The sequence below is a fragment of the Carcharodon carcharias genome, chromosome 13 (genome assembly GCF_017639515.1).
Source record: "Carcharodon carcharias isolate sCarCar2 chromosome 13, sCarCar2.pri, whole genome shotgun sequence".
Classification (NCBI taxonomy): domain Eukaryota; kingdom Metazoa; phylum Chordata; class Chondrichthyes; order Lamniformes; family Lamnidae; genus Carcharodon; species Carcharodon carcharias.
The window spans coordinates 106,280,549-106,300,362 of NC_054479.1; the positions used below are offsets into that span (position 1 = coordinate 106,280,549).

General features: G+C 40.5%; 1 protein-coding gene across 7 annotated transcripts in view; it reads left to right on the plus strand.

The window, feature by feature from the left end:
- Positions 1-19,814, plus strand: part of trmu (tRNA 5-methylaminomethyl-2-thiouridylate methyltransferase) — a 40,757-nt gene that overhangs the window by 7,079 nt on the left and 13,864 nt on the right. For 4 of the 7 annotated variants that reach the window (XM_041202144.1, XM_041202147.1, XM_041202142.1 and 1 more), the window contains exons 2-4: positions 12,530-12,695; positions 17,495-17,601; positions 19,269-19,385. In XM_041202144.1, coding sequence (XP_041058078.1) covers positions 12,553-12,695; positions 17,495-17,601; positions 19,269-19,385 — 367 coding nt within the window. In that variant the 5' untranslated portion in view covers positions 12,530-12,552. Of the gene's footprint in view, positions 1-4,794; positions 4,845-10,961; positions 11,087-12,529; positions 12,696-14,904; positions 14,992-17,494; positions 17,602-19,268; positions 19,386-19,814 lie in introns of those variants that run through there. The other 3 variants (XM_041202146.1, XM_041202145.1, XM_041202148.1) reach the window with 3 other exon arrangements.

The following is a 19,814-nucleotide window of genomic DNA, read 5'->3' on the forward strand; positions in this document are numbered from 1 at the left end:
CACCACCCCCCCCCACCTCTCTCTCTATCTCTCCGCCCCCCCCACATACACCTTAAACCAGCTTATATTTCAACTCTTTCTTGGACTCGAACTCAAGTTCTGTCGAAGGGTCATGAGGACTCGAAACGTCAACTCTTTTCTTCTCCGCCGATGCTGCCAGACCTGCTGAGTTTTTCCAGGTAATTCTGTTTTTGTTTTGGATTTCCAGCATCCGCAGTTTTTTTGTTTTTACCACACTGATCATTCCTGCCCCGCAATTTATAATGATTGGTTGAACACTCTTTATTTGTGTTTTGCGGTGTGAAATTGAAGCATTCATCATTAGCTCCAGACTAACTGATCTCTTTTTGTAATCTTTTTACGAACCATGACTGCCTGATTAATCTTCTAAATACAGGGTAAAGACAATGAGAAACAATGGCTCAAGAATAACCTGGTTGCATTGGTTCTTTCCCAACTAAGGCGCCACCAGAGGGGGCTCTAGAATAACCTGATAATATTTAAAAACTTAGACGTGAATTTAAAGGCATGAAATTTCGAGGTACCAGATTCCCTGGTGGCACCGTCAGCTAAGTTAGTAGCTTAGCTTTAAAGACCATGAAGGTCCCATTTTGGTCTAGGGGCCACATAGGGCTATGAAGAGAAAAATTGGTTACGGTTCCAATTCCAGTTTTCTGTTAATGAAGTGTACATATTTGCATGCTAGGTGGACAGAGGATCAGGCTCAGCATTGGTGCCTTATGTCATTGAATAATAGCCTGTCAAGACTCACTGTCTAGCTAACATATGAAGCCTGGCAGCTTTGCTGAGATGCCAGTAGGTGACGAAGGTCAGTGAAATACCGTAGTTGAAACAAGGAGAAAAGGGATTTGGAAAAAATAAAATTTGGAGCAACTAATGCCCTTGCTATTCTATTTTCTTTGCTATATTTACAACTTTTGAGGTGAAAATGGGATGTCAGCATCATAATAGAGTTTGCCAGGTCTTAACACAAAAACAAAATACTGCAAATGCAGGAAATCTGAAATAATAACAGAAAATACTAGAAACACTCAACAGGCCTGGCAGCATTAGTGGAGAGAGAAAAAAAAAGTTTCAGGCCTGTGATGGAAACCCACAGAACTGAAACTTTTAACTCTGTTTCTCCACAGAAGCTCCACAGATTCAGTTGCTAGATCTCAGTTTGTTGTGACCGCATAGCCATCACTGAGATACACTGGTAGGTAATCTGTAGTGGAATAATGTCATGTGTATTTTCGGAAATTCTGGAAATATGTATTTCAAACAAAGCTTCAGGTACTAAACAGAGACTTGCACAGAATCACACACAATCAGGCCCTTTGACCCAGCCAGTCAATTCCTTTTGTGTTCCACTGGAGCCAACTCCTTTCTTTCTTTATCTGATTCTATCAGCATAGCTTTCTATTCATTTCTTCCTCATATACTTATCTAGTCTTCCCTTAAATGCATATCTGTATAATTTACCTCAACCACTCCCTGTGATAGTGAATTCTACTTTCTCTCTATTCTTTTGGTGAAGAAGTTTCTTCTGAATTCCCTATTTTATTTCTTGGTGACTTTATCTTGCATTGATGACCTCCAATGTTGCTCTTCACCACAAGTGGAAAGACTTTGCATGTCTACTCTATGAAAACCCTTTATATTCTTAAAGTTAGGTCACCCGGTAGCCTTTTCTTTTCAGAGGAAAAGAGACCATGCCTGCTCATCATTTGCTGGTAGGTATAACTTCACATTCTAGTTTCATACTTGTAAATCTTCTTTGCATTCTCTCCAGTGCCTCAATATGCTTTTTATAACAGGCCAACCACAACTGTACAACAAGTGAGGTCAAACCAAGGTTCAATACAAGTTTAGTAAAACTTCTTTACTTTTCAATTCTATCCCTCTAGAAATAACCTCTACTTCTTATGTGCTTTATTGACCTGCTTTGTTACTTCTAGTGATTTACATATTTGTACTCTCAGATCCCCCTGCTCCTTTATCTCCTTTAGATTCTTATTTCCCAAATAATGTGATCTCTTTTTAACCAAAATGTAATATTTCACACTTATTTTTGTTGAAGTTAATTTGCTAAATATATGTGCATTCTGCAAGTTTATTAATGTCTTTGTGTAATTTGGAGCATTCCATAGTATTAATTTCCCACTGCTCCTCAACTTTTCATCAACAAATATAGAAATTGTTTCCAACGTCTAAATCATTAATAGAAATTGTGAACAGCAGTGGATCTGGTGCAGTTCCTTGTGGGACAGGTTTGATCCTGGACCAGACCCCCAAGTTTTTGGTACGATCCAGTTAAGGACCGGTAACTTTTTGCTTAAAATAGACAAAGTTTAAGATTTAAGACACTTATCAAGTGAATAAAGCCACAAGATTCCACGGGTTTTGAGCAAACAAAAATAAACTTTACTACACAAGGTCAGAAAGATAAAACAATTTATAATTTCTATCTTTTAATCTAATATTCAGGGTTAATATGAAGTACATGTGAATTAACAGGCAAACTGTGGTCAAACACAACATACTGCACAATAAATGGCAGATGCGACTAAGATTGCATGGATTCCTCAACCATCCACCCAGACATCCATAAACACTGAGTCAACCAATCACATTCGAACCCTGTCCCTCTCACGAGGGATTCCAGTCTTCAGCTTTGAAGATCTTGCCTTGGAATTCTCTCAAATTCACTTCAACTCAGACGGTGTCAACAATGGCCCACCTCACTGAGTTTCAATCTTGTCTCCTGAGATTCCTTCCCCCAGATTCCCGAGTATGCACTCAAGCAGCAATTTAAAAGCACAACTTTAACTTTTCAGCTATGCCAAGCAGAATACTAACTGCTCCAAAGGGAGATGTTGCCCCAACAACCCGCAGCATGGAGTCACCAACCTTCTGCTGCCCCCTTCTATTGCCAGGTCTTCTCCTGAGCCCTCTTTGATCCCAGGGCATCTCCTGAGCCCTCACCACTTAAAGTCTGCCAACTGCTCCTCATTCTCTGCTCCTCTTTCTTCTTAACTGGGACCTTTCCCTGTCCCCTGTTTAGGACTCTTTCTGATTACAGTGCCCTGCTCCTGGTCACATGATTGGGGTTTTTGTGCCTTTTATGTTTCCTATTTTTCACGTAGGCACCCCGAGAACATCAAAACACTCTGCTGCACATGTGCAGCCCAAACCCGGTCCGCGTGTGAATGAAACTCTAGTCGGGACTTGGAGTTCCCAGCCTTCGCTTTAAAGTTCGGATTTCATAACAGACCTTGCTTTTGAACTTTTGCCACACTTTATCCCTACTCTTTGCGTTCTGCCTTAGCCAGCTAACTATCTATTTTGCCATTTGTCCTCTGCATCTTCATGCTCTGAACTTATATATTAGTCTATAATGCGGCACCTTATTAAAGGCCTTCTGGAAATCTTCATAAATTGCATCTATTGTATTACCCTAGTCTGCTCTTTCTCTTACACTGAAAACAATACAATTAGGTTGATCAGGCAAGATTTTCCCTTTTAATATGTTTAAGACATTTTCCCTTTTAAATATAATTCATCATTGTATATTTTGGTTTCTAGGTGGTTCTGTGTTTTTTTTTTCCCTTTAGAAAGGATTCCATAATTTTTCCTGTCATTAAGCTGATTGATTTATATTTCCTTGGCTATATTTGATCTCCCTTCTTGAATATAGGTATAAATTTCTTCTCACACTCCGTTTGTTGGAAGACCTGTACAAGGAGGTGTTTGTTTTCTATACGTCTCAGGAGCCTGCTAAAAGTTGAGACCTCTTTGTTGTCAAGAATTGAGACAATGCAATCTTTATATTGGAGAATAATATTAATGGTAGTAGTGCTAAGCACCTACCATTAATACTTGATTAATTATGTTAGAACTACCTAATGCTGCAGAACACAGTGCACATCCTGGTTTAATTCTCCTAGTCAGATAACAATGCACTAATAGTAGATATAAAATGTGGTTGATAGGTATAAAATATGTGGCCAGGTTATTAGCGGGATGGATTGATAGCGGTGCTCCAAATTCAGATTTGTTTGCAGCCAATTTAATCTGGCTGAATAAAAAGAGAAAAAACTCCAGTAAAAGCTAGAAATCTGAAATAAAACAGAAAATACTGGAAATACAGGTTGAGGCACTGCAGGGCTGTTGGTGTCTCTGTGGCATTACCTCAATATTATGAGGCAACATCCCAAATGAGTGACTGCCTTCAGCATGATAGCCAACCCTGAAAACTCTCAAAAGATGTCCAACAACCCCCAAAAAAGCTGACAATTTGAAGAAAACCCTGACCTTATGATGTAAAGATGAGAATTTAAGACTGAAAGTTCCTCAAAATACAGGCAGAAGTGAATTTGGGCTGCAGGCATACCCAACGTGCGATTATTTTTATTGAAGGAGAAAACATAAAGTACACACAAACATCATTTTCAGCAGTGTGGAAATGAAAAAAAATGGTGGGTGTGAGTTTTGAGGTGGGATTTGAGAATGTGTTGCTCGTCAGACACTTTGGTACATTTTATTGCATTATGTAGACTTTTATATTCCTTTAACAGATAAAAAATATTTATCTAGGTAAGATTCAGAATAATTTAAATGTAAAAATAAATGTAGTTGCGTGGACTTCAATACAACTGTAGCATTAAATTCCTCTCTCTGTGAACCCAACCTCAGATTTTTCAAATTGTTTTAGACTCATTGACGTTTACAGCACAGAAGGAGGCCATTTGGCCCATCGTGTCTGCGCCTGTCAACAAAGATCTGACAACACTAATCCCACTTTCCAGTGCTTGGCCCATAGCCCTGGAGACTATGACAATGCAAGTGAACATCTAAATTCTTTTTAAATGTTATGAGAGTTTCTGACTCAACCACCCTTTTAGGCAGTGAGTTCCAGTGTCCCACCACCCGCTGGGTGAAAAAATTTCTCCTAACTCCCCTCTTAGCCTTCTACCTCTTACCTTAAACCTATGTCTCCTGGTTATTGAACCCTCTTCTAATGGAAAAAGTGCCTTCCTATCTACCTTATCTCTGCCCCTCATAATCTTATACGCTTCTATCAGGTCCCCTCTCAACCTTTGCTGCTCCAAGGAAAATAACCCCAGCCTATCCAATCTTTCCTCATAGCTCAGATCCTCCAGCCCAAGCAGCATCCTGGTAAATCTCCTCTGCACCCTCTCCAGTACAAACACATCCTTCCTATAATGTGGTGACCAAAACTACATGCAGCACTCCAGTTGTGGCCCAACCAGAATTTTATACAGTTCCAGCATAATCTCCCTGCTCTTGTATTCTATGCCGCAGCTAATAAAGGCAAGTATCCCATATGCCTTCTTAACCACCTTATCTATTTACCCTGCTACCTTCAGGGATCTGTGGATATGCACACCAAGGTCCTTCTGATCTTCAGTACTTTCCAGGGAAGCAATTTTGTGAAGTGAAACCCTTTTAGAGCACCTAAAATAACACCAACCAACTGTACATCTGTCACTATCCCATACCCTGTACCATATATTTATTTTGTAGTAATTTCAGGTGGTTAAAGGTAGGTTAATATTATCAAAACAAAGCTTTGGAACCACGTTTTGATAATGTACACACTGAAATATTAACCCCTACTTTTCTCCTTCAGAGGATAACCTGCCTTTTGTGTGTTTCAAACATCTGTACCATCAGGTTATAAATTGCATTGGTGGAAACAGTGGATGAATGCTTAATGATTTGTGTGAAACTCTTTTTTACTGTTTTAATGCCTCCATTAGCATATTCTAATTTTATTTATATTACTCCTCACATTTTCCTGCCCTAATGTTGACCACTCTAAAGTGGATACTGCAGACTTTGTTCCGTTACCGCAAGTGTTGTTTCCTTCAATATTGTTTGTGCATTATCTTGAGTCAGAAGTGCAAAATTAAACAAAGTGAAAGCAGTTTTCAAAGTTCAGAATATAATTGTGCACTACAATTCACCAGAAGTTCTACACTTCTCAACACAATAGTATAGAGCAGTAAATCCTTAAATATACAAATCATTGCGTAATTTTTTAAAAAATTCCAATCCCTCTTCCAATTTTTATTTCCAAACCCTGGGAATTCTGCAAATGCAGGGACAGGAATACTCAAAACCAGTCAATCTATTTGCAAGAAGGTACATACATCCTCACTATCAAATGAAATAGTGCCTGTAACTAGTATGAAGAAAAATAAACCTTGATATAAGACAACAACAAGGCATACCCCAGAAAGTTGCTTTGAGGAAAATGAAAAGTCTTTAAAACCTGTATTCCAGCAATGTATTTGTTTTTATATAAGCCTGGAGACAAGCACCAAGTGAACACACCAGTAATTGACTCTTGAAAACGATCTTACTATATTACCTCAAGTTAGTGCAGGCACAAAGTAATGATTGATTTGTCCTGACAGCCTCCAGTCCTGGTCTCCACCAATCTGATTGGGTACCACTTTCCAGTTAGTCAGTCAGTGTTGACAGCCTCCAGTACAGCTGTCCAACTGATCTGATTTCTTGACGCTGGAAATCCCCAAAAGCCAAATTTTCTTGTGAAGCACAAATAAAGTGACAAATGGGTTGAAATGTCAGACTGCCAGTTTAAAATGCTGAAGAGAAGGGGAAAGGAAAGGGCATGTGTGTTTTGGGGTGGTAACACATAGCATTGGAGTAGGCTATGAGCATAACAGCAGTGGGACATGTGAAGTGATCTATGACAAACTACATAACTGTTAACATCGAATGGCACGGAAGAAAGTTTAGATAAAGGCAAACACTGGGCAAATTATAAAGCATATCTCTAGTTGAATCTGAACAGGAGATCTTAGAAATGCACAGCAGGTCCATCAACATCTGTAAGGAAAACAGAAGGTTAACTTTACAGGTGGAATTCCAAGTGTAAAATTTTATGATACTGCAGCAATGAAAGGCATTTCAAACTGAGTTCTGCTAAAATTGCACCCAGAAATTGAACCTACTTTTTCCTCTTTCTGAAGAGATGAGCCTCCTGTATATATTCACTAATTTCAGATTTTGTTTCAAATTGCCAGAAGTGGTGGATGTGTTTTTGCTACACAGTACTGTGTGCTTACTTCATGTAAAGGCTTTTCATATTTGAAGAGGAAAGTTATTTTGTTTGATGTAGAATTGCTTTTATTATTGCTAAACATGGTCTTGCAAGTATTTTGGATTTATTGTGTCAGTAAACATTTGAACATGTGTCACTGACTGCAGTATTATCAAGTTTGATTTAAGAGCACATGCAAACATTTTTTTCAATTAATTCTTGGAATGTGGACATCACTGGAAATTCTGGCACCATTATCCAACCCTAGTTGCCCTAAGAAGGTGATTGACAGCCTTCTTGAACTGCTGCGATCCATGTACTACTGTTTGTAGCAGTTTGATACAACTTTCTTGGTTACTTCAGAAGATAGGAGTCAGCCATGTGTGGGCCTGAAATCAGTTATGGACCAGACAGGGGTAAGGATAGCAGGTTTCCTTCCCCAAAGGATCAGGCAACTAGAATTGACTGTACATTGTCACTTATTTAATGCAGTTTTAAGGCCCTCTGAATTTGGTAGAATGAAAGTCTGCCTCAGCTTGTAAGCTTATTGTATTTTTTCAGACCATGGCATGGGTTTTGTCCTGTTCAGCTTGATGGAATACTGTCTCCTTCGTACTTTTCTTAAGTAGTTGACTGACAGTATTAATCTAACTGTCATTAAGCACAAGCTTATGGCCCAATAGTGCACACCAGTTTACACTAAATTATCATTATTGTTGATAGAGATCAGAAGGATAATTGGTGTGGGAAATGGAAGCATCACCATAATCTTTTGAGGTTAAGCTACAGCATTAAGAAAGTGTGGAGGGCACTTTATTATTTGTCACACCAAACTTCAGCATGGCTGAGACTCACTGCATGTTGACAAATCATTTTTCATTTACCCCATCCTGATGTTCATGCCCTTACAGGATCAAATGTGTCAAAAACAATGTTTGATGTATGTCTTTGAAGGGGGGGACCTTGCTTATCTATATTTTTACATAAGCTCGTATGGAGAATTTTATATGTTGTATTTGCTGTATTTTGTTCTTGATCTCATTTCCAGTCACCTATAGCATTGTGTTACTAAATAGTCGATCTTTTATAAGACCATAAGACAAAGGAGCATCGTATCTGCTCCGCCATTCAATCATGGCTGATAAGTTTCTCAACCCCATTCTCCCGCCTTCTCCCTGTAACCTTTGATCCCCTTACCAATCAAGGACCTATCTATCTTGGTTTTAAATACACTCAATGACCTGGCCTCAACCTGCCTTCTGTGGCAATGAATTCCATAGATTCACCACTCTTTGACTAAAGAAGTTTCTCCTCATCTCTGTTCTAAAAGGTCTTCGCTTTACTCTGAGGCTGTGCCCTCGGGTCCTAGTCTCTCCTACTAATGGAAACATCTTCCCCACGTCCACTCTATCCAGGACTTTCAGTATTCTGTAAGTTTCAATCAGATCCCCCCCCCTCATCCTTCTAAACTCCATCGAGTATAGACGCAGAGTCCTCAAATCTTCCTCATATGTTAAGCCTTTCATTCCTGGGATCGTTCTCGTGAACCTCCTCTGGACCCTCTCCAGGGCCAGCACATCCTACCTGAGATACGGGGCCCAAAATTGCTCACAATATTCTAAATGTGGTCTGACCAGAGCCTTATAAAGCCTCAGCAGCCCATCCCTGCTTTTATATTCTAGTCCTTTCAAAATAAATGCCAACATTGCATTTGCCTTCCTAACTCAACCTGCAAGTTAACCTTAAGAGAATCCTGGACTAGGACTCCCAAGTCCCTCTGCACTCCAGATTTCTGAATTCTCTCCCCATTTAAAAAATAGTCTACGCCTCTATTCTTCCTACCAAAGTGCATGACCTCACACTTGCCCACGTTGTATTCCATCTGCCACTTCTCTGCCCATTCTCTTAACCTGTCCAAATCCTTCTGCAGCCTCCCCGCCTCCTCAATACTACCTGTCCCTCCACCTATCTTTGTATCATTTGCAAACTTAGTGAGGATGCCTTCTGTTCCTTCATCTAGATCATTAATGTATAAAGTGAAAAGTTGTGGTCCCAACACTGACCCCTGCGGAACTCCACTAGTCACCGGCTGCCATCCTGAGAAGGACCCCTTTATCCCCACTCTCTGCCTCCTGCCAGACAGCCAATCTTCTATCCATGCTAATACCTTGTCTCTAACATCATGGGCTCTTATCTTACTGAGCAGCCTCCTGTGCGGCACCTTGTCAAAGGCCTTCTGGAAGTCCAAGTAGATAACATTCATTGGCTCTCCTTGTCTAACATACTCATTACCTCCTCAAAGAATTCTAACAGATTTATCAGGCATGACCTCCCCTTGATGAAACTATGCTGACTTTGCCCTTTTACCATGCACTTCCAAGTATTCTGAAATCTCATCCTTAATAATGGACTCTCAAATCTTACCAACAACCGAGGTCTGGCTAATCGGCCTGTAATTTCCCGTCTTTTGCCTCACTCCCTTCCTAAACAGGGGGGTTACATTAGCGATTTCCCAGTCCTCTGGGACCCTCCCTGACTCCAGTGATTCCTGAAAGATCACCACTAACGCCTCCACTATCTCTTCAGCTATCTCCTTCAGAACTCTGGGGTGTAATCCATCTGGTCCAGGTGATTTGTCCACCTTCAGACCTTTCAGTTTTCCTAGCGCCTCCTCCTTGGTAATGGCCACCATACTCACCTCTGCCCACCGCCGCCGCCGCCCCCCCCCCCCCCCCGACTCTCTTGAACTTTGAGGATGTTACTCGTATCTTCCACCGTGAAGACTGACGCAAAGTACCTATTCAGTTCCTCCGCCATTTCTTTGTTCCCCGCTACTACTTCTCCAGCATCATTTTCCAGCGGCCCAATGGCCACTTTTGCCTCTCTCTTACCGTTTATGTGAACTCTTGCAATCTTCTTTTATATTACTGCTCGTTTACCCTCATATTTAATCTTCTCCCTCCTTATTTCTTTTTTAGTTGTCCTCTGTTGGTCCTTGTAGGCTTCCCAATCCCCTGGTTTCCCACTGCTCTTCGCTGCATTGTATGCTTTCTCTTTAGCTTTTATGCTGTCCCTGACTCCCCTTGTCAGCCATGGTTGCCTCGTCCTCCCTTTAGTATGCTTCTTCTTCCTAGGGATGAATTTTTGCTGTATCTCCCAAATTACTCCCAGAAACTCCTGCCATTGCTGTTCCACTGTCTTTCCTGCTGGGCTCATCTCCCAGTCAACTCTGGCCAGCTCATTCCTCATGCCTCTGTAGTTGCCTTTATTCAAATGTAATACTGTTACATCTGATTCCAGCTTTTTCTTCTCAAATTGCAGGGTAAATTCTATCATATTATGGTCACTTCCTCCTAAGGGTTCCTTCACCTTAATCTCCCTTATCAAATCTGCCTCATTACACATCACTTAATCTAGAATTGCCTGTTCCCTAGTGGGCTCCACCACAAGCTGCTCCAAAAAGCCATCTCGTAGACATTCCCCAAATTCCTTTTCTTGAGATCCACTACCAACCTGATTTTCCCAGTCTACCTGCATATTGAAATCCCCCATGATCACTGTAACCTTGCCTTTCTTACACACCTTTTCTATCTCCTGGTGTATCTTGTGCCCCACATCCTGACTACTGTTCGGAGGCCTGTACATAATCCCATTATGGTTTTATGACCTGAATGGCTCAGTGTTTCAGATTACATTGGTCTCAGACTTCTCTCTCTGCTCCTTTTGAAGATGTGTGATCTTAGTAACATTTTCAAACTTTAAAATGTACATGTAATCTAATAAGGTTATAAAATAACTCCTGGCTATCATGGCATCTGGCTTACTTTAAAATTTCTGTGAATGCAGCTTCAAACTGGTAACAGTTTGTTTCCAGAAGCTATCTGTGTGTATCTATCTGACATCAAGAGAACTGCTTTGGAAGAAGGAGAAATTCTATCTTCTGTCCTTTGTCTACATCCCTGTAGAACTTGAAGCTGAATGTGCCCAAAGGTGCTAATTTTTGTGATTATTTGTCAAGTTTGTTACCTCTCTTGAAATACATTGTTGAACAGTGTGCACTGAATAGAAAGTTATATTCTCTGCCACAAGGCCTAGTTGTTTTACCACATAATCAACAGGGTATTTAGCTGGAGAGCTATTAGTCATTAACTGTTTGTGAAACTAGTAAAGCACTCAAATCTGAATCACTCTGGTTATTTTTCTCCCCGACACAAAAATCTGTGTATATAATGTACTGTGGACCAACAAAACACATCAGATTTGGCTATGACTTTTCCCTTGTTCTGAGAAAGTCAATGATGTGATCTCTCTAAAATGGGTACAAAGCATTGTCACAAAGTAAAAGGCTTTGAAAAGGTTAAATAAAACAAATATTGGCTGAGATTTTCAGTCTTTTATAACTGGCAAACTATTGCATTGTGTAATGATGATTTCAGCTTTCTCTCCCAACTCTTTCTATTCTAACTAACCACTATAGTTCTCTGTTGTATTCAATATGTATATTTGTGCGAAACATTATAACAATGCATTTAAATGGACTAGACCAGTAAAGTGAGTTGTATGAAAATACTGGGATCATCTGTTTAAATTCAGGCAGAGCAATGATTAATCAATGGTAAAATACCTTTCTGAGATTGGACAGCAAATTTATTCCAGCATTACTGTCATTTTTGAGCTTGTATGCCGAATCGTACATTTGATCCATGCCCTGTGGATGAGGTATAGCTGTCACATTTAGTTTCCATTACGGATCAGGCACTGCGCCAGTCAGCCATTCCAGAACTTGGTAACCGGTGTCATGTTTCCTGAAACACCACTCCTTGGCCCCACATACAGATGAGTGTATTGCCTAACCTATTAGATTATAAAGGACAAAACTGGATTCTAAATACCTTTAAACTGTACAACAGTTTAAAAGAATGAAAGTTGTGACTCCCCCTGAAGCTGAATGAACATATCTAGTGATTAGCTGAGTGTTTTTGCATGGGAAGCATGTTTCTTTGACTGTATTTTGGTCAATTTTCTTTCCAACATAAAAATCTCTGTGTATATAATGTACTGTGTACAACACAACATATCAGATTTGGCTGTGACTTCTGCCTTGTCTGAGAAAATCGATGATATGATCTCTGTAAAATAGGTGCAAAACACTTGTCATCAAGAAAAGTCATTTATAAACTACAGGCCTGATTTTACAGAAATCTATTGTTTATACTCTATTAGCATCTTCTCAAATCTTGATGTTTAATGTTTCCAACTCCATAACATAATCTCATTGAACATTATTGCCTGGAAATTTTCAGCTGAAGAAAATTAATTGCTTTCCTGGAATAACCTCTTTACTTCCTGCATTTAAAATCATAGTTGATTTTGAAGGCATACGCTTTTCAAGTAATACAATATTAAAAGAAGAATCTAAACTGTTTTCACTAGGCTACCAAGTGACAGGTGTCTTTATGAAAAACTGGGACTTGCTAGATGAGCATGGTGCTTGCACAAGTAATCAGGACTATGAAGATGCGTATCGAGTCTGTAAGATGCTCGACATCCCTTTTCATCAGATTTCCTATGTGAAAGAATATTGGCACGAGGTCTTTAGGTAAGATAAAAATGTTCAAATTTGTCTTTGCCTTTAAGAAATCCATGTGTAATTAACTACTTTGAAGGTTTTTTTGTTAATTTCTGTATGACTTGCTAGAGTTGGGTGGTGGCGTTTTTACAAAATGAGCCTAAGGAAAGTTCCAGTTAAAACCTGAACACATCAAGGCATATAAAACATCTAGTATAGTATTAACTTGTAGGGGAGAACGTGATGATTGTCAATTTACATAGGCTTTGTATTGCAAGAAAGACAACTTAGCACAAAAAGTTGCTTACAGCTAATATTTCAGGTTAATAAAAGCTACAAAAATAATAATTATAATCAGAGATAAGCAGGATGCAAACTGAATGGTGAAACATTTAGTATGGAGATATTTGGAAACTAATGATTTCTATGATTTGAAGAAGTTATTTTATCTGTCTAACTTTATGATAGTTTCTTTTTATATGGTAAATTCACAATCCTTCCCTGTACCTGTACAGTTTTGAGTGTTGCTCTGCACTGGGATTAACAAATTTCCTCTTATTTATTTTGCTGCTTATGGTGTTGCAGTGTGCTGTTCCTGTTGCTGTATGCTTTAGATTGATTGGATGCAATTCCATATGTTAGCTATTGTCAGAACAAAATGATTTTGAACAAAATGAGAGATGGAAGAAAAAGTGTTTGGTAAATACCCCTGAACCTTGCTCAGCACTTCCCAGCAGCAGTCCCAACCACCAGAAGCAAGTGCCCTAGAACACGTGCTTGCTGGTATATTCTTTGTTGAGGAATGATTGCTGATGTGGAAACTTTGCTGGCTAGGATATTGTTTTCTATGGTGCGGAGAAGCAAATTAGGCTTTATTGATCTTATTAAATCAGCTGACATAGTCATTTGTAACAGTAGTACAAATTAACAAAGTAATAATGTGTGAGGTCATCCACTTCAGAGCTAAAATAGATAGATCAAAATATTTTATAAATGGTGGGAAGCCAGAAGACTTGGGTGTGCATGTACATACATTGCTAAAATGGCACAAACAAATGCAAAAAAAATCAAATAGGTTAATGGAACGTTGGCACAGACTAGAAAACATGGGGGTAGAAGTCACTGCAGTTATGTAAAGACCTGGATAGATCACACCTGGAATGCGGTGTTTAGTTCTGAGCACCACATCTCAGGCAGGATGAGTGCAGCATAGATTTACTAGAACGATACATGAATTCCAAGGGGTATTTTTTATTCATTCAAATGATGTAGTCTTCGCTGGCTAGGCCTGCATTTATTGCCCATCCCTAGTTGCCCTTGAGAAGATGGTGGTGAGCTGCCTTCTTGAACCGCTGCAGTCTCTGTGGCATAGGTACACCCACACTGCTGTTAGGAAGGGAGTTCCAGGATTTTGACCCAGCGACAGTGAAAGAATGGCGATCGATTGCCGTTGTCGTTTCCGGTGCTTAGGTCGATGCTGGGTGGGTCTGTACGTTTTCGTTCCTTTTTTGTGACTTTGTAGCGGTTTGTTATAACTGAGTGGCTTGTCAGGCCATTTCAGATGACATTTTGCTGTAGGTCTGAAGTCCCATATAGGCCAGACCAGGTAAGGATGACAGATTTCCTTCCCTAAAGGACATTAGTGAACCAGATGGGTTTTTACAACAATTGACAATGGTTCCATGGTCACCATTAGACTTTTAATTCCAGAATTGTATTGAATTCTAATTCCACCATTTGCCATGGCAGGATTCGAACATTAGAGCATTACCCTGGGTCTCTAGATTACTAGCCCAGCGACAATACCACTATGCATTAAGAAATATAAGCGGGGTGTATGGCATTCGGTCTCAGATCAGCCAAAGCCTTATGGAATGGCGAAGCAAGCTCGAGGTGCTAAATGGCCTGCTCCTCTTCCTGTGCTCCTAAGTGTATTTTTCAGAGTTCACTGCTTTAGTTGCTATCACACTGTTTCTCACAGTCTTTCCAAGTTACAGTATAATTCCAGAAGGGGACTGGAAAGGAAAATGTATAAAGGTATATGGATATGTGATACTTTGAATTGACTGCATTAATTAAAAAGGATGCTTTCAGTATTAAATGCAACTGTTAAGGGTCAGGTACAGGTAATTACTTTTGAATTATAGTGTCATAACTTCCATGGAATGGCAATCACAATTGGATTGCCACTCCTCTTCTAGTTACTTACCCTGAAACACAGCTGCACCTTTCTCACCAGACCTTCTGACTCAGGCTGGGTGAGAAAGCTGAGCGCTGCGGTGCAGCGGGTTCCCGAGGCCTCATCCTGAGGACAGCTGGGTCTAAGGTAAGGAAGACACTCCCCTTTTTTTAATGGCACTAGCCAGATGGTCAGGGTTTGGGGCATGGCTAGTCGGGGGGAGATGGGGGATTTGGGTGGTGAGGGGCTGAGGTGTGGTCAGTGTGGGGAGGTCGGGTGCTCAGTAGGGGGTGGTCAGTGGGATGAGTAGTCATTGGGGGTGTGGTCAGTAGAGGGGTTGTTTATAGGAGGGGCTCAGGTGGTCAGTTGGGGCATTCAGATAATCAGGGGTGGGTTGGATGATCAGCGGGGAGGAGGTCATGAGGGGTCTGGTCAATGGGGAGAGTCAGGTACGATGGGATGGGTATTCAGGGACGTGGGGAGTGTAGTTGGGAGTGCGGGGAAGTCGGGGAAGTTGTGGAGGGGCAGTCTGTGGGTGGGAGGCAGTCGGTTGGGGCAGGGAGGGGCACTTGGGGGTGGGGGAACAATCAGGTGTAGTTGGGGGGGTCCATTGGGGTGTTGGTGGTGGGTCAGTACTATAGTTACCTGGAGTTAGAAGTGGTTTTAATTCTTCTAACTTTTCCTGAGTAACTATTCCTGTAAGACTGTTGGAACCATCTGAAGTTTGCAATTTAAGTTCGAGTTTCACATGGTTCCCAGTGCATGGCAATTGCCCTACAGAAGTTTGAACTTCCTGTGCAGTTGCTGTGCAATCCTTACCTGAGGACTTCCAGGGGGCAATCCATGTCCAAATACAGCAAGACCTGGACAATATCCAGGTTTGGGTTGACAAGTGGAAAGTAACATTCGCGCCAGGCAATGACCATCTCCAAAAAGAGAGAATCTAACCATTGCTCCTTGACATTCAATGGCATTACCATCGCTGAATCCCCCACCAGAAACTGAACTGGACAAGCTGTATAAATATAAAGAGCAGGTCGGAAGCTAGGAATCCTGCGGCGAGTAACACACCTGACTCCCCAAAGACTGTCCGCCATCTTCAAGGCACAAGTGATGGAATACCCCTCCACTTGCCTGGATGAGTGCAGCTCATTCAACATTCAAGAAGCTTGACACCATCCAGGACAAAACAGCCCACTTGATTGGCACTCCATCCACAAACTCACTCCCTTCACCACTAATGCACAGTGACAGCAGTGTGTACCATCTGCAAGATGCACTGCAGGAACTCACCAAGGTTCCTTGGACAATACCTTCCAAACTCATGACCACCACCACCTAGAAGGACACGGGCAGCAGACAGATGGGAACACTGCTACCTGGAAGTTCCCCTCCAAGCCACTCACCATCCTGACTTAGAAATAAATTGCCTTTGCTTGGTCATCCTGATCTGGCCTATATGTGACTTCAAGCCCACAGCAATGTGGTTGACTCTTAAATGCCTTCTGAAATGGCCTAGCAAGCCACTCAGTTGTAACAAACCGCCATAAAGTCACAAGAAAGGAATATGAACAGACAGACCACCTGACATCGACCTAGGCACTGGAAATGAAACGGCAATCAATCACCATTCCTTCACTGTCGCTGTGTAAAAATCCTGGAGCTCCCTTCCTAACAGCACAGTGGGTGTACCTACACCACATGGATTATAGTCATCCAAGAAGGCAGCTCATCACCACCTTCTATAGGGCAATTGGGGGTGGGCAATAAATGCTGGCCTAGCCAGCGACACCCACACCCCTGAATGAGTGATAAAAAAGAACACTGTTAGGTCACTCTCAGCTTTCACTTTTTGAGAGAAAAGAGACCCAGCCTCTTCACCCTTTCCTGATAGGTATAACCTCACCCTTGTAAATTGTTTTACTCCTTTTCTGGTGCCTCCATATCAATCTTGTAATATGGTGACCAGAACTCTGGTCTGATCAAGGTTTAATACAAGCTTAGCAAAACTTTGCACTTTTCAATTTGTCCCTCTAGAAATAAACCCTGGTGCTTGGTTTGCTTTTGTTATGGACCTGCATTGCAACTTTGTGTGCCTAGATTCCTTTGCTGCTCGACACAATTTAGATTCTTATTTTCCGAGTAATGTGAGACTTTACTTTTCTCACCAAATAGGATACCTCACAATTATTGTTGTTGAAATTAATTTGCCAATTATGTATGCCCAGTCTTCAAGTTTATTAATATCTTATAATTTGCTACCAGTCCTCCTCAGTGTTAACTATCTTCCCCTCCATTTGGTATCATTGGCAAATGTAGAAATTGTGTTTTTGTTTCCAAAGTCTAAATCGTTAATATAAATCGTGAACAACAGTGACCCCAGCGCTGACCCTTGTGGGACTCCACTTTCTCACCTCCTTCATCATGCCTTCCTTCTCAGGTTACAGAAGAGATGAGCTGAGAAAATTCTGTTGCAGTGTAGCTTGCCATAATCAATGTAGTCATGCAATTCAGAAGGTGCCTTAAAGCTCTCACTAACCTTAGTAATTAAATTTTAAGATGATGCTGTGGTGTAAGATTTCACATTAGGAAGGCACATTGCCCGAACATGATTGAACTAAAATGCATTGTTTTGTCTGTTCTTTTTTAGTAATTTTGTAAAGGAGTATGAAATGGGAAGGACTCCAAACCCTGATATCATGTGCAATAAAAATATTAAATTTAAATATCTGTTGCACTTTGCTGTGGAAATGCTAGGTAAGTGCATTTATTCACTAGATGCTTGAAAATATGACATTTTATGCTTTGGATCAAAATGTCTAAAATGCCTAAGATTTGTCAATAATTTAGTCCAAAAAAGCGCTGTAAAATACTAGGTTTTATACACTTCTTACACCCTGTATTTTGGAACTGTAGAAACAGTAATATTTCATTTTGGCCTTCATTAAAAATGTACTTACTCATTACTGGTGTTATTTTTTGAGATTAACTGTAAATGTCATTAATCCTTTAATAAGGATACCATTGTGCGGTAATCGAATGAACTGTGATGGCTTTTGTCTTTACAAATGCTATTTCATTTTTTTTTCTTCTATTAGTGGCAATTCAATCTCCTGTGTTTCACACTGGGAGCCAAGACCAAGGCAGATCAGGCAAAATTATTGAGCAGGGGAATGATTGGACTAGGAGGGGGGAGGGAGGGGGACACGGAGAGAGGAAACGGGAGAGGGAGAGATGAGAACAGGAAAGGGGAGAAAGCAGGAAAGGGGTGGAGGGACTGTCTACTAACATTATAAAGGCCTATTATAGCTTAAGTCATATTGCAGGTACATATCAACGTTTTCAAAATTGAAAGTTGTCATAGGGGAGGTTACAGTTTTCCATTTAGTTTGATCCTCCTACCAATTCTAATAGATATATAAGGACTATAAAAGCAGGACCCTGATGGCAAGAATGCAACCCTATCATCAGCTGTCAGTTATATGTAGGGGTACGTTTCAGTTGCTTGTTCGTTGTTATCTGCAGCCTGATCCTGTTTCCCAAGTAACTTGTGGTACCATGAAGAAATAAGATGTTAGCCCTAATCAACATTATTCTTTGAGATTTATTTTCCCCAATCTTTTCTCCTTCAATTCTCCTCTCTTGAGGATTTATGCAGTGGTTTGATTCCTGGGTGATTCCAGCTCTCTGGTGCCTCACCTCACATGTAAACTTGGGTGGTCAGTATCTTGAGGGCTGGGTGAGGGGTTTCTGGTTGAGAGCATAGGAAATTGCTGAGTTCATCATCATCATACATGTCCACATGTATGCACGTTCAGCAGAGGATTATGAAATATATATATCCAGGACAGTGAAGCTAAATTCTAGCACATTCAATGTTGGCCTGACTTTTTAAAAAATTTGTTCATGGGATGTGGGGCATCACTGGCTAGGCCAGCATTTATTGCCCATCCCTAATTGCCCTTGTTCAGAGGGCATTTAAGAGTCAACCACATTCCTGTGGGTTTGGAGTCACATGTAGGCTAGACCAGGTAAGGACAGCAGATTTCCTTCCCTAAAGGACATTGGTGAACCAGATGGGTTTTTACAACAATTGACAATGATTTCATGGTTGTCATCAGACTTTTAATTCCAGATTTTTATTGAATTCAAATTTCACCGTCTGCTGTGGTGGGATTCGAATCTGGGTCCCCAGAGGATTACTCTGGGTCTCTGGAGTATTAGTCCAGTGACAATACCACAATGCCACCGCCTCCCCAAGACTGAAATTGACAATTGTTTGTTTTTTTAAAAAAAGGGTTCTTAATGTAGAGACTCTCACTTCAACCATTCAATCAGAAAAAATGTGTATTCCTGTGTTTAACTAAAGAGAAGATAGAATGTGCAGCATTTGCATAACTAACACATTTTTTATATTGAGTTAGGGGCAGATGCAATGGCAACTGGTCATTATGCCAGAACATCACAGCATGATGAAGAAGTTTTCCAACAAAAATCTATTAAAAGAACTGAAGATAGTTTTGATAACCACTGTAAGGATGGTGAGTAAAGGACATTAAATTTCTGAGGACTCGAAACATCAACTTTTTTCTTCTCCGCCGATGCTGCTAGACTTGCTGAGTTTTTCCAGGTAATTCTGTTTTTGTTTTGACATTAAATTTCTATTTTGCTTAATTTGTCCCTATGTAGTGTTTCTTTACAAAAAATTCAATTTGAGTACTGTGGAAACTCATCTAATTTACTTGGGTTGTTTCTGAAGATCTGCACAGACAAATAATTAAACTACATGCTCTGAGCTAATTTGCCTGTATTTTCCATTCAGCTTGTACCAATTTGTTCATTAAAATAAATCTATGTACATATGCCACGAGATATCTCTTTATATCAACAATGAGTCAATAAATTATCATTGGCTGTGTCACTATCAATAACCCTTTAATATGGGTGTCTGTTCACATTAATCAATGCGC